This window comes from Mustelus asterias, chromosome 2, assembly GCF_964213995.1.
Source record: "Mustelus asterias chromosome 2, sMusAst1.hap1.1, whole genome shotgun sequence".
NCBI lineage: Eukaryota > Metazoa > Chordata > Chondrichthyes > Carcharhiniformes > Triakidae > Mustelus > Mustelus asterias.
The window spans coordinates 82,213,684-82,228,946 of NC_135802.1; the positions used below are offsets into that span (position 1 = coordinate 82,213,684).

A 15,263-nucleotide genomic window follows, 5' to 3' on the forward strand; every position below is an offset into this window, starting at 1 on the left:
CTTTGGATCAGAAAAGGATAGAACACTATATTTTCTAAATGCTGAAAAGCTAGAAACAGTGAATGTTCAAAAAGACTTAGGGATTCAGGTACGTAGTTCATTATATTCTGTCCTTGTTCAAGACATTTGAATCACAAAGGCAAATGGAATGCTGGCCTCTATATCTGGAGACCTAGAATACAGAAGGGTAGAAGCTCCAGTGGTAGAAAGACCTGGTTAGACCAAATTTGGAATACTGTGAACAGCTCTGAGTATCATACCATAGGAAGGAAACCCTGGCCCAAAGAGAGTGCTGATGTGGAGATGCCGTCGTTGGACTGGGGTAAACGCAGTAAGAAGTTTAACAACACCAGGTTAAAGTCCAACAGGTTTATTTGGTAGCAAAAGCCACACAAGCTTTCGGAGCCTTAAGCCCCTTCTTCAGGTGAGTGGGAGAGAGTCAAAGAGAGTGCAGCAGAGACTTATCAAAATGTTATGTGGACTCTGCGATTACATTACAAGGAGAGATTACACAGACGAGGTTGTATTCTCTGGAATTTTAGACAGTGATGTGGTGATTTGATCCAAGTTTGCAAAATATTGAGGAGAATAGACAGGTTAGATCGAGAGAAACTATTTCACTGGTTGGAAAGCTGGGCACGAAGGGGAATAGCCTTAAAATTAAGCATCAGTCCTTTTATTAGTGAAAATAGGAAACTCTCTACACACAAAGGATGGTAGGAGTTTAGAACATGCCGCTGCAAATGGCAAGTGATGCTAGATCAATAGTTAATTTTAAAACTGAGATTGATAGATATTTGTTATTTAAAGGTACGGCAATATGGAGTTAAGTCACTGAACAGTCATGAACTCAGTGAATGGTGGAACAGCCTCAAGGATTTAAGTGTTCTATGCTTCTAAGTGAAGGAGAGAAGATATGGAAAAACATTAAAATATTTGAAAGCTTTCATCATTGCATTGTTGTTGCTTTTAAATGTTGTTTGGATGTTCATTCATTCATGAATTCTCTGCCTAAAGGCAGGTCCTTGGTTCGCTGTCTGCAGTTCCTTCAATGTTACTTCTTTCACCATTGTCTCCCATTCTCCATAGAACCATAGATAAGGTACGATTCAGAAAGAGACCATTCAGCCCATTGTGTCTATGTTGGTCAAAGAAAAAAGTAAATAAACCAGCCACTCATTTTAATCCCATTTTCTAGCACCTGGTCAGTAGTCTTGCAGATTACAGTACTTCAGATGTAGATCCAAGTACCTCTTAAATGAGACTCTAAAAAGGATCTGCGGGTATGGTGGGGTGGGGGTTGGGGGGGGGGGGGGTGGCAGTACTGGAATATGGTGTTGAGATAGATCAGCCAGGATCATGTTGAATGGTGGAGCAGGTTCTAAGGGCCTACTCCTGATCCTATTCTCTGTGTTTCCATGTTTCTAACATGCTTAGCACAAACAAAGTGGAAGCTAGTAAACCATCGTTATCATCACTACCAGATTCCACACAAGGCATCCCAAAGTCACTGTTGTGCAGGTTTATGCACAGAGGAGAAAAAAAGATTAATTCTATGACCAATTGTGGGACATGCTGACTGAGGAACCCAGCTATGAAATCAAGTTACCAATCAGTGATCTAAATGCTAAGGTTGACAGCAACAGGCAAGGACTGAACTGTATAATTAGATCCTTTGCAGCAACAAGTAGACTACAAAAAAAAACAGCAAACATCTGCTGGTCTCCTGCAAAAGCACTGAGCTCAGCGTTGAGAATACATTTCTCATACACCAGGACATCCTCAAAAAGACATGGAGGTCTCCAGATAGTAACCCCTGAATGAGGTTGACTCTAAATGCATCAGGAGCAGATGGAGGACATCCCCTTACAAGATGTCTACCACTTGTCAGGATGCTGATGTAGAATTGGGCTACCATTTTGTGTTAGGCAAGATTCAGCTGAAATTGAAGGTGGTGACAACCACAAAGCCACAATGGCTACCTGCCACAGAAAGGACAAGGGCATGTCGGACAGTGCCTGACTGGTCCTCTCCAACAGATCAGAGATACTACGGAGGTCGGGCAACATCAAGGAATAGTGGGAAATCTTTAAAAGAGGAGAGTTTAAAATTAAGGAAAGTACAGAATTCATCATTGGATGGAGGAGAGGAACCAACAAAGACCGATGGATTCACTGAGCCAAAATGGAAGTTGATTAATGAATGAAAGCTGGAGAACTAAAAGAGAGATTAGGAAAAGACCATGGAGCAAAGACAAGATGATAATGAGAAGCACAGAAGACTGGATAAAGCCATGTAGAAAACTTGTGGAAAAGAAAAATAAGGACTGATAGAGTTGAAAGGCAAGGAGGCACAAGAAGCAGCAAATCGGAACGACTCCAAGACATTGTACAGTATCATTTAGGAACTGACTGGTGCAGGAAGCTGTGCCAATCCAGGGTAAGAATGGCAGGATGCCACTGATGGACAAGGAGCAGGTGGTGAGGCAGGTGGAACACTTTCTAAAGATCCTCAACCAGACCATCCACAACTCCATGTTTGAGTTTGATGAAAGCATTATGGCTCAGCAGCTATGAGGTCCAAGAGTTCACCTGAGCTTAATTTGCCACAATCGAGGAACTCATCTCTTTTCCTAATTACAATCGTCCATCGAGAAAGTGCTTGTTAATGTTTCAGATTAATTGCTTGTAAAAATGCAAAGCCTTTTTGATTGAATTCATGCAATTACATGGACTCCCTGCATCAATGTGATACCATTCATTCAGAGTTTCACGTAGGTTGAAGCTAGTTATCCTGGAAGACATTATGATGCATTTATTCTATGTCAGTTTAAACTCCCACCGCTTTGTAAGGCATTCCTACATTAGAAAGTGACCTGAAATATATTTGTATGTTAACAAACTTCCTAAATAATATTGATTTATTGTATGCTGCACAAGCATGCAGTTAGAAAAGAAGTCACCACAGAGTACAACAAGAGGAGGGACAGGTAGGCCAAGAGAAAGTTGACAACGGGTGGAACCTATGGACCTGATTTTACCATCGCATTGTACCCGCTTTCGGGCGCGAAAACTTGGTAAAGTCAGGCATGAGACGAGTAGCGCGATCCATGCCCGCCTCTGCGCTGGTTCCCCCTTTACCAAGGCCTGAAAATGGCCACAATTGGGACCGAATTGACTTAATGGGCTGCACTCCCAACCTTACCGGCACTTCCCCCTTTACCACCACGTTCGTCCATCCAGATTCGGCGCGAAACAGACATGCTCCACAAAAGTCTGATTCGGGCGCTCCATTTAGTGAGGAGGTAAGTGCCGAGTGTCCAATGGCTCTCTGCTTGAGATTGATGGGGGTGGGGAAGGGGGGGTCCGCTGCCACCCTGCCTGAGATCAATGAGGGGTAGGGGCGTTACGCTGCCACTCTGCCTGAGATCAGTAAGGGAGGGGGGGTCCACTGCCATTCTGCCTGTAATCAGTGAGGGGGTCCGCTGCCACTCTGCCTGAGATCAGTGACGGGGAAGGGGGGTCCGCTGCCACTCTTCCTGAGATCAGCGAGGGAGAAGGGGGGGTCCGCTGCCATTCTTCCTGAGATCAGCGAGGGGGAAGGGGGGGGTCCGCTGCCACTCTTCCTGAGATCAGCAAGGGGGAAGGGGGGGTCCGCTGCCACTCTTCCTGAGATCAGCGAGGGAGAAGGGGGGGTCCGCTGCCATTCTTCCTGAGATCAGCGAGGGGGAAGAGGGGTCCGCTGCCACTCTTCCTGAGATCAGCGAGGGGGAAGGGGGGGTCCGCTGCCACTCTTCCTGAGATCAGTGAGGGGGAAGGGGGGGTCCCCTGCCACTCTGCCTGAGATCAGTTGTGGGGGAAAAAGGGGGGGTGGGGGGGGCGGGGAGAGGGGCTCTTGGTCGGTCTGGGAGGCGGAGGGGTTGGGGGGAATTAGGGGGTCAGTATTGTTGTGGGGATGGGGCAATGTCCCCACAACCTATACATCTTGGGACACTACGGGGCAATGTCCAGAGGAGGCATTGGCGAGCCCAGGAGCGATATGGCGGGGAGCCGCATTCTATCGTTTTTTTCTGCGCATGCGCAGTTGGAGGCGCCGATCAAAGCTGTAGGATTTCGGGCACATTAAGCCCCGCCCAAAGGCTTCTGCAGCGCAATTTGGAATTGTTGATATTTTTGCAGGCACAGTGCGTATGGGGACGCCTCAGAATGGGTCTAAAAGTCGGATCTGAAACACTCCCAGTTTTAGGTCCGCACAGCACTTAATCAAAATGGTAAAATAGGGCCCTATGTGTCCCTTGCGGTGACTTTGAAGGCAGGAAATTGCACTTAATTGGGTGGGATGGTGCTGAGTTCGGATTTCCGTTGCTGGGGCCCTTAATTCCAAGGAAGGCTAATGGTGGACTGATGGGCACATTATCATAGAATCCCTCCAGTGCAGAAGGAGGCCATTTGGCTCATCGAGTCAGCACTGACTCTCTGACAGAGCATCCCACCCAGGCTCTATCCCCATAATCCCATGTATTTACCTTGCTAATCCCCCTAACCCAGTGGTTCCCAAACTTTTTTCACTGGGCGGCACTTTCGGAATAAAAATTTGCTCGCGCCACACCGAATTTTTTATTGATAAGAAATACATTCAAAAACAAAAAAAAAAACAACTCCTAGCAGTGCTTGATTCATAACATAGAACACAACTACTTTATAATATGATCATGGGACATCCAGAAAGTATAAAACAATGCTTGTTTAAATCATGTTTAAATGTTTCTTTGATTGTCCTTGAATCTTCCCGCCACACTTGCCATCCTCTCTCGCCGCACCAGTGTGGTGCGCCGCACCCTTTGGGAACCACTGCCCTAACCTATACATCTTGGGACACTACGGGGCAATTTAGCATGGCCAATCCACCTAACTGCACATCTTTGGCGTCTGGAAGGAAACCGGAGCACCCGGAGGAAACCCATGCAGAGAAAGGGAGAATGTACAAACTCCACACAGACAGTGACCCAAGGGTCCTGGGTGCTGTGAGGCAGCAATGCTAACCACTGTGCCACCGTACCTTTCCCCAACAGAGGCAATACAGGCTCTTGTTGGCTCTCCAACCTACAGGCAGGACCTCTGTCGCCAGGATTAAATTCCAGTCAATGTCACTGGGGTAGAAATGTTGCCTTCCCCACCAGAACAGTAGCATGTATAAAATTTGGTAAAGAGTTATTTCACTTAAACTCTCTCTTGGAAACCCCCACACCCAGTACAAGCATTCCAAAACTTTATTTCAAAAGAACTGGCTGCAATATGTTGAAATAATAGCATGACCGTGTGTTACACTTCACCCATCATACAGCACACTCTCACCCCGATACATAAATGGGGCCCGACACAAAATAAATCACTGCACATTATTACGATTTAAATTCAAAAGATTTAGTGACACTACAGTTAATTAGGGTGGAGTCATTGAGGCTGAAATTGGCCTTGAGCAGTAAAAAAACTGCAATAGCGAATCAATCATCCATTTTACACCCTACCTTTATTTTCTATTCATGTATTCAAATTGCTTCCCAGTACTGATGTCCTTCAAATATTTCAGAATACAGCACAAAAAACACAAAGAAAAAGTGTCTAGCTGTTTCATAGCACCTTATTATGTTTCTCATAAACATCAAAAAGTGCTTTACATACAATGAATTACTTTGAAGAATTGTATAAGCAAATGTGACAAAGATGAATAGACAGTTAATTAGTTTTGGTGGTGTTGTTGGTGAGGAATATTGCCCAGGACATTCCTCCCTTTCTTTGAAAACTGACATTAGCTATGCAAAATTCATCTGAACCACACAAAGGGGCAGACATCTAATTTGAGGGATAGAGTATAGCATATAGAAAATTGATTTTCGACAGATGAAATTAACTTTCAAAATAGGATTCATCTACAGCCAAGGCAACCTATTAGTTATAGGACCAGACTAGCATTCAGAGATTACGAGTTCAAATCCCACAATGACAGGTTGCGGAATTGAATTCAATAAGTTTAGTAATTAATAGGCTTGAATCAATTAAAGTAAAATTGGGCAGTGTGTAAAATGATTTCCACAAGGTAGGTAAAGTTCAAATTATCCTTTTAGTGTCAGTCCAAAGCTCATCCACTGCAGTTAAAAACATTCTCAGGGTATTTTAACTCTTGAGCCTCATTAAAATCTGTGGCCAACTTCCCACCATTCTTGTAGTGAAGGTATCTGGAAGTAGCAGCTACTTGTCACTAAGATCAGGTAAGTAATAGGATCAGATGCTGAGATCCCCTGATCAGGCACATCACCCCCGCAACCCGCCATCCTCCCACTAATCCTGCTGAGATTCAGGCAGTGAAGGCCTAAGATTTATAGATGGGGCCAGGAAGACCAGGAGCAGAAGGAAAGTAAAACATATGCAACAGAAGCATATCTGTATTGAAAGTGTTACACAAATTCTAACTTAACAAACCACGTATTGCATTATTTTCCGGTTAACTGCAACCTGTCTTATTCAAGCTTTGTTTTAGATCACTTCAAACAAATCACCAGATTCAAAAATAACTTTACAAAAGTCACAGCCCTTGCTAATCACTGACTGTTATTTATTCATTTCGCAAATTATCAAAAAAGAGCTTGTGATCTTATGGAGGCTGATTTAAATAGGCCTGCTCCTTTAAATATCATCAATGATTAAAGGGAAATAGTATGCATTGATTTCATTTTAATTGTATCAGAGCTATATTGTCTTGCCTGCATTTATCACTGTTATATTCTCAGGCTATTTAGCTTCCATCAAAAACGTAACTCCCAATGTTAATATTCAAGCAGACTTAATGAGCTGTGTAATCTGTTCCTGCTCCGATTTCTTATGCGCTTATTTCTTACATGTACATTTTGTCATTTGAAGCATTCTTGATTTTAAAAAACGGAAAAGCAAAAAAAATCCATAAATAAGATTTGCACTGTAATTTCAAAAGAAGTGAGTTGTGACTTACAGTAGCAAAAATGACTGAAGATATTCTATGCCCTCAGAATCATGCATCATACAACAACTACAAAATCAGTGGGAAGAGAATTCAAACACTTAATTGACCATGTACCTTGAACTCCATCAGTAGATTTCCATCTTCACTACTTGAGCAGTGACCTGAGAGGGGAAATCTCATCCCCCTGTACAAAACCCCACAACTTTTATTTCTATTGACTTCAAGGTCAAGAGTGATGTAAAATGGGCTGCCAATTTTACACAGGTATACAAAAATTAAAATTACCATTTCAGTCGCCAGTCTCCTCCTTTTTCTCCTCTTGAAGGTGGTGCAGATTATAGTTCTGTAAGGATTCTTTATGTTTGAGTGGCATTCTTCACCTGTGAACCTGACAGTGAGTTTCCGCACCTTTATTATTGAGGGCATTAAATCTGAGCATGGTCCTGCAAGTATGGTCCCAGCAAGGTTTTCTGAATAGCAGTCAAAGGAACCCTAATTAATATATTTTGTTCAGTGTCCAATCAGGAGAAATTGAAGCCAAATGTAGATCAACTCCCTCTGTTTGCAATAGGATTGAATCTTGTGTTTTCTTCTTTGTACCATGCTGTATTCCACTATCCTGACAACTTGATCATAAAGATATCAGGGAGCAAAAGTACTTTTTTTGCTCTGTTCTAATTTATACGTCTTGACTACACTGTAAAGATAAGCAAACAGCTCAGATACCTGCTTTGATCTTTTTTGTTCCAAGTCATTATTTGTTAAAATCAGACTTGCGAACTGTGCAAAATCTATCGAATTCTACTGTGGCCTCTTGCTGGATGCTGAGTTTATATATTTGACAGCAGCATGATACAGTCAAGAGTTACTGATATAAAATTTAATACAACACTTGTTCAAGAGCCACAGAAACAATTGCTATTAAATTTTTAGTCATAGGCATTGGTAAATAACGAACTTAATTTGTTCCGTTTATACCATAGAGAACCATATAAGCTCGCTTGTTTCATGATCAAGAAAGCTGTTAGCTTGGATTTTGCATTCACCCTCAAAACTATGGTCCTCACTTGAAAAAATTGTACACCTTTGGAATTCTTTGGCACAGAGGGTTATGAATGCTCAACTGCTGAGAGCATTTGAATCAGATATTGACAGATTTTTGGCTCTTAAGGGAATCAAGGAATTTTGGCGGAAGTGCAGGAAGATGTACCAACAGTAGAGGATCAGCCATGATTTTACTAAATGGTGGAAATGACTAGAAAGGCCAAAAGGTCTCTTACCACTCTGATTTCTTAATTTCTTATGCTCCTAGATTCACAAAATAATGACAGTAAACACTAGCAATTTCAACATTCTTATAACGGTAAAATTTGGGCCACTCTACTTTCTCATGTTGCAGCATAACTCCTACAGTGCATTGTCAATAATAGGGAGAAATTTGAATACGGTAGGTAATAGTGGAATAGGCTGAGTGTGAAAAAAGCAATTCTTGATCTACCCACATTTTGTTTGACAAATTGTCCCATAGCGTGTGCTGAATCAGCCTTCCTGCCATTTGTCTAGAATTCTGGCTTTCCATTGTGAAAACACGGTAGAAATAAATGTTTATAAACAAGTAAATATTTATGCAGAAGTTACCGCAAAAATACAATTAAAATTTTTTTTTGAAGCATTGTGAGATGCAACCAAAGTATGCACGACGGAAAAGATATTTCACTGACGGTAAACAGATGGCCAAGAAATTTCAGCCCTGTCAAATCAGAGGTGAGGGATCTGAACCGTATTAACTTTTAATTGAGAAATATATGGACAGCAGTCCAGAAATGTATAAATTACAGCAATTTGTAATCTATAACATCATTTTGATTTGATCAATGATTGGCTGATTTTTAACTAACTTGTTCAGATAATTTGCAGCATTTTTTTGCACTTACCATTCAGAGATAAAGATGCTTTTTCCTCCTTTTTCAAATCTAACAAATCATCTACAGATTCTAATAAGGGAAAGTTTTAAAATGTTGTTAGCTCCCTGTACAAAAATAAGAAATAAATGCCTCATGAATATTACGACAAATGCACTAAAGATGACATTACCTGATTTATGTTGAGTGCTAGAAGATGTTATCTCCACAGGTGAAAAGGCATCTTTTTCCATTCCAAAGGACAGTGGAGTATCTGAAAAAATTCAAGTGCAAATTTAGATTATTGATAAATAATTTGAGTTTGTTACGAAAATGTGCTATAAGGAATATTAATTTGTTACATCATGAGCTGGTCATGTATAAGAAAAGATACTTCTGCTGGACAAAAGAAACTGACTTGAAGTAGCTGTGAAGTCACATTCCATTTCATCAAGATGCAAAGTCTGTGAAGGCTCCAACAGAGACAGTGGCAGTAGTAAACAGCTCTTTTACTCTCATCAAGGTGCAGGATGGACCATTCAGGGGCTAAGGGCTGGGACATTAAAATATAAATTGTCTTGGCTATGAGAGAAATGAGCTAATCTTCTATATTCTTTGGAACATACAACCTTATATGTGGATGTTGGAATTGGGGTCTAAGCACCGGACATGCAGGCTGCCACAGGGAGCAGTGGTCTCCCTCTCACTCTACAACATTTCTTCTCGGTCTACATCCCATTTGGCTGAGAAATGTGTCTCCATGCCTGCAGCAAATGGAGACTTGACTAAAAAAGCCTTTGGATGTTCTGCAACAAGGGGGATCTTAACAGCCACAACTGAAAAGCAACTGTTTCAGTGAAGAACCAGAGTCTGGACAAAATCAGTCAATCTTTACTGATTGTGTTAATCAGTAATCTTTTTACCTACATCTTACTTGGCCAAGTTTAACATCTGATACTTTGTAAAGTCGCATTTATTTTTTATTGCAAGCTTGGGAAGTGTGTTTGTGCATTTGCATGCCTTAATAAGAATTATTTGCACATTTTTAGAATCATAGCACTTCACAGCATAGAAAGAGGCCCTTTAGCCCATCATGTCTGCACTGGCCATCAAGCACTTACCAATTTTAATCCAATTTTCCAGCACTTATTCCATAGCCTTGTGTGCTATGGTGTTTCACATGCTCATCTAAATGTTACTTAAATATTTTGAGCATTCCCACCTCTACCACCATGGCAAGTTCCAGGTCCTCAGTGAAAAAGTTCTCACTGAAAAAATGTTTCCTCAAGTCCCTGCTGATTATACCTGTGAGAAGTGCATCCATCTGCAGCTCCTCCAAAACCGTGTAAGGGAACTGGAGCTGGAGTTGGAGGAACTTAGGATCATTAGGGATGCAGAGATGGCCATAGACAGAAGCTTCAGGGATACAGTTACTCCGAGGAATGAAAATAGATGGGTGACGGTGAGAGGGGCTGGGAAGAAGCAGTCGGTGCAGGGATCCCCTGTGGTCGTTCCCCTTAGCAATAAGTATTCCGCTTTGGATACGGTTGAGGGGGACGACATACCAGTGGTGAGCCGCAGTGAGAGGATCTCCGGCACTGAGTCCGTCCCTGTGGCTCAGGAGGGTAAGGAGGAGAGCGGGAGGGCAATAGTTATTGGGGACTCGTTAGTTAGAGGGATAGATAGGAGGTTCTGTGGCAGCAAAAGAGCCTCGAGGATGGTTTGTTGCCTAGCGGATGCCAGGGTCCGTGACGTCTCGGACCGTGTTTTCCGGATTCTTAAGGGGGAGGGGAAACAGTCACAAGTCGTGGTACACATTGGTACCAACGACATAGGTAAGAGAAGGGACGGGGATTTAAAACAGGAATTTCGGGAGCTGGGCTGGAAGCTGAGAGCAAAGACAAAACATGTGGTCATCTCTGGTACGCTACCGGTGCCACGTGATAGCGAGTTGAGGAACAGGGAGAGAGTGCACTTAAACATGTGGTTGCAGGGATGGTGCAGGAGGGAGGGTTTCAGATACGTGGATAATTGGAACACGTTCTGGGGAAGGTGGGACCTCTACAAACAGGACGGGGTGCACCTGAACCAGAGGGGCACCAATATCCTCGGAGGGAAATTTGCTACGGCTCTTCAGGGGGATTTAAACTAATTTGTCAGGGGAGTGGGAAAAGGAGTTGTAGTCCGGAAGTCAGTGTTGAGGGTGGTGAGATATTGGGGAAGGTATCAAGGTCAAGGGTGGGTACCGGTAGACAGGAAGATGGGTTGAAGTGTGTCTACTTCAATGCAAGGAGCATCCGGAACAAGGTGGATGAACTTGGGGCGTGGATTGCTACTTGGGACTACGATGTTGTGGCCATTACGGAGACGTGGGTAGAACAAGGACAGGAATGGTTGTTGGACGTTCCGGGGTATAGATGTTTCAGTAAGTGTAGGGAAGCTGGTAAAAGAGGTAGAGGAGTAGCATTGTTAATCATGGATAGTTTAACGGCTGCGGAAAAGCACTTTGAGGGGGATATGCACACTGAGGTAATATGGGCTGCAGTTAGAAACAGGAAAGGAGCGGTCACGTTGCTAGGAGTTTACTATAGGCCCCCAAATAGTAATAGAGATGTGGAGGAAGAAATTGCTAAGCAGATTATGGATACGTGTGGGGGTCACAGGGTAGTTGTCATGGGGGACTTTAACTTTCCAAATATTGATTGGAACCTTTGTAGGTCGAATAGTTTGGATGGGGCACTTTTTGTGCAGTGTGTGCAGGAGGGTTTCCTGACACAATATGTGGATAGGCCGACAAGGGGTGAGGCCACATTGGATTTGGTACTGGGAAATGAACCGGGCCAAGTGTTAGATTTGGTTGTGGGAGAGAACTTTGGAGATAGTGACCACAATTCGGTGTCTTTTGTTATTGCAATGGAGAAGGATAGGGCCGGACGGCAGGGCAAGGCTTACAATTGGGGGAGAGGTAATTATGATGCGATTAGGCAAGAATTAGGGGGCATAAGATGGGAACAGAAACTGTCAGGGAAAGGCACTGATGAAAAGTGGAACTTTTTCAAGGAACAAATACTGGGTGTCCTTGATAGGTATGTCCCTGTCAGGCAGGGAGGAAATGGCCGAGTGAGGGAACCGTGGTTCACGAAAGAGGTGGAATGTCTTGTGAAAAGGAAGAGGGAAGCTTATGTAGGGATGAGGAAACAAGGTTCAGATGGCTCGATTGAGGGTTACAAGTTAGCAAGGAATGAGCTGAAAAAGGGGCTGAGGAGAGCTAGGAGGGGACATGAGAAGTCCTTGGCGGGTCGGATCAAGGAAAACCCCAAGGCTTTTTACTCTTATGTGAGGAATAAAAGAATGACCAGGGTGAGGTTAGGGCCGGTCAAGGACAGTGGTGGGAACTTGTGTATGGAATCAGTAGAGATAGGCGAGGTGATGAATGAATACTTTTCTTCAGTGTTCACCAAGGAGAGGGGCCATGTTTTTCAGGAAGAGAAGGTGTTACAGGCTAATAGGCTGGAGGAAATAGATGTTCGGAGGGAGGATGTATTGGCAGTTTTGAATAAACTGAAGGTCGATAAGTCCCCTGGGCCTGATGAAATGTATCCTAGGATTCTTTGGGAGGCGAGGGATGAGATTGCAGAGCCTTTGGCTTTGATCTTTGGGTCCTCGCTGTCCACGGGGATGGTGCCAGAGGACTGGAGAGTGGCAAATGTTGTTCCTCTGTTTAAGAAAGGGAATAGAAATGACCCTGGTAATTATAGACCGGTTAGTCTGACTTCGGTGGTTGGTAAATTGATGGAAAAGGTCCTTAGGGATGGGATTTACGACCATTTAGAAAGATGCGGATTAATCCGGGATAGTCAGCACGGATTTGTGAAGGGCAAATCGTGCCTCACAAATTTGATAGAATTTTTTGAGGAGGTAACTAGGTGTGTTGATGAAGGTAGGGCGGTTGATGTCATATACATGGATTTTAGTAAGGCGTTTGATAAGGTCCCCCATGGTCGGCTTATGATGAAAGTAAGGAGGTGTGGGATAGAGGGAAAGTTGGCCGATTGGATAGGTAACTGGCTATCTGATCGAAGACAGAGGGTGGTGGTGGATGGAAAATTTTCGGACTGGAGGCAGGTTGCTAGCGGAGTGCCGCAGGGATCGGTGCTTGGTCCTCTGCTCTTTGTGATTTTTATTAATGACTTAGAGGAGGGGGCTGAAGGGTGGATCAGTAAATTTGCTGATGACACCAAGATTGGTGGAGTAGTGGATGAGGTGGAGGGCTGTTGTAGGCTGCAAAGAGACATAGATAGGATGCAAAGCTGGGCTGAAAAATGGCAAATGGAGTTTAACCCTGATAAATGTGAGGTGATTCATTTTGGTAGGACTAATTTAAATGTGGATTACAGGGTCAAAGGTAGGGTTCTGAAGACTGTGGAGGAACAGAGAGATCTTGGGGTCCATATCCACAGATCTCTAAAGGTTGCCACTCAAGTGGATAGAGCTGTGAAGAAGGCATATAGTGTGTTAGCTTTTATTAACAGGGGGTTGGAGTTTAAGAGCCGTGGGGTTATGCTGCAACTGTACAGGACCTTGGTGAGACCGCATTTGGAATATTGCGTGCAGTTCTGGTCACCTCACTATAAGAAGGATGTGGAAGCGCTGGAAAGAGTGCAGAGGAGATTTACCAGGATGCTGCCTGGTTTGGAGTGTCGGTCTTATGAGGAAAGGTTGAGGGAGCTGGGGCTGTTCTCTCTGGAGCGGAGGAGATTGAGGGGAGACTTAATAGAGGTTTATAAAATGATGAAGGGGATAGATCGAGTGAACGTTCAAAGACTATTTCCTCGGGTGGATGGAGCTATTACAAGGGGGCATAACTATAGGGTTCATGGTGGGAGATATAGGAAGGATATCAGAGGTAGGTTCTTCACGCAGAGAGTGGTTGGGGTGTGGAATGGACTGCCTGCAGTGATAGTGGAGTCAGACACTTTAGGAACATTTAAGCGGTTATTGGATAGGCACATGGAGCACACCAGGATGGTAGGGAGTGGGATAGCTTGATCTTGGTTTCAGATGAAGGTCGGCACAACATCGTGGGCCGAAGGGCCTGTTCTGTGCTGTAATGTTCTATGTTCTATGTTCTATGTTCCCCTCTAAATCTCTAGCTCCTTATCTTAACTCTATTCCTCCTGGTTATTGACCTCTCTACTAAGGTGGGAAGTTCTTTCCTATCTACCCGATGCTTTTGTGCATCTCAATAAGTTCCCCCCTCAGCCTTCTCAGTTCAAATGAAAAGAACCACGGCCTTAACATTTTAAATAATTTTACCTGGATGGGTCTTTTGCAATAAACTAACTCCCCACGTGTTTAACTCAAGAATGCCTTATTTCTTACAAGACTGCACGCAGTCAGATACAGACTGAATTGGCAACTTCACATGCTTTTAAAATTCAAACCTTTGTTAGAACAAACAGGGGAGTGGAAAAAGAGAGGAGTCAGTTCACCTCTCCTAACCTGGTTGTAACAAGTTGCAGAAAATTACATAATTCCTATCAGCTGAAGGCAAGGTTAAATAAAAAGATTTGGGAGAAATTGGAATATAGAACTAAGCGTTACCATTTTAACAATTAAAAATAACTTTAAATATAATTCCTTCTATATCTCCAGAGATTCTTTTTAAATGCAGAAATTCCAGTCTTGTCCTGCCCTTGACAACAAACTTGCAGTTCGCTACCCATTGAAATAACAGATCATCCCATGAAATAGTGGAACTGCTGGCAAAATAATGTTCATGACTGCAACCATTTACACTGTTTCTCTAGAGGTCCCACCATTCTCATTCTCAAGTTTCAATAGGAGACTGTGGAATTGCAGGATTTCAGTCTATTGTACACTAACACTATTTGTTTTGGTGGAGTTACTCAGCTGTTTTAGAGTGTGAATGCATGTTGAAATTGTACATTAATTCAATATCCAAATTTCTTTGTCATGGGACAAAAAGAATGTCAACATACATAGTAGCTGGTTTCTGTAGCTAGCAGCCAGGCAGAACAATTGGTCACTACATCCTTCTACTGCTCTATTGCTGCATTCACAATTGCTTTGGGAATTTTTGTGGGAGGTCAGAAACCACATATTAGGTAGAGAAATAGCGGTTTGTCCACAGGTACTGGATTTGATTACTGACTTCCATCCATATTTAGGAATAAGGGCTCTTGAGTCATTCTGGTCTCAGGTGAGATCTAAAGTGGACCCATGTTAGCTTGAAGTTTTGAGTGAGGTAGATTTCAGAAAATTCGAGGAACTAATTTTCATCTCGGTTACGCTCAGAAAGCAGATACGAGGACAGGGTGTTTTGGTATGCCAAGCTGGATAGAA

At 43.2% G+C, this 15,263-nt stretch overlaps 1 protein-coding gene across 2 annotated transcripts in view; it reads right to left on the bottom strand.

The window, feature by feature from the left end:
• Nucleotides 1-15,263, bottom strand: part of ica1 (islet cell autoantigen 1) — a 146,094-nt gene that overhangs the window by 33,070 nt on the left and 97,761 nt on the right. Inside the window, exons 9-10 of one of the 2 annotated variants that reach the window (XM_078228011.1) lie at nucleotides 9,091-9,171; nucleotides 8,931-8,990 (exon numbers count right to left, since the gene is read on the bottom strand). In XM_078228011.1, the coding sequence (XP_078084137.1) occupies nucleotides 8,931-8,990; nucleotides 9,091-9,171 (141 nt within the window). The remainder of the gene's footprint in view (nucleotides 1-8,930; nucleotides 8,991-9,090; nucleotides 9,172-15,263) is intronic. The other variant, XM_078228018.1, reaches the window with a different exon arrangement.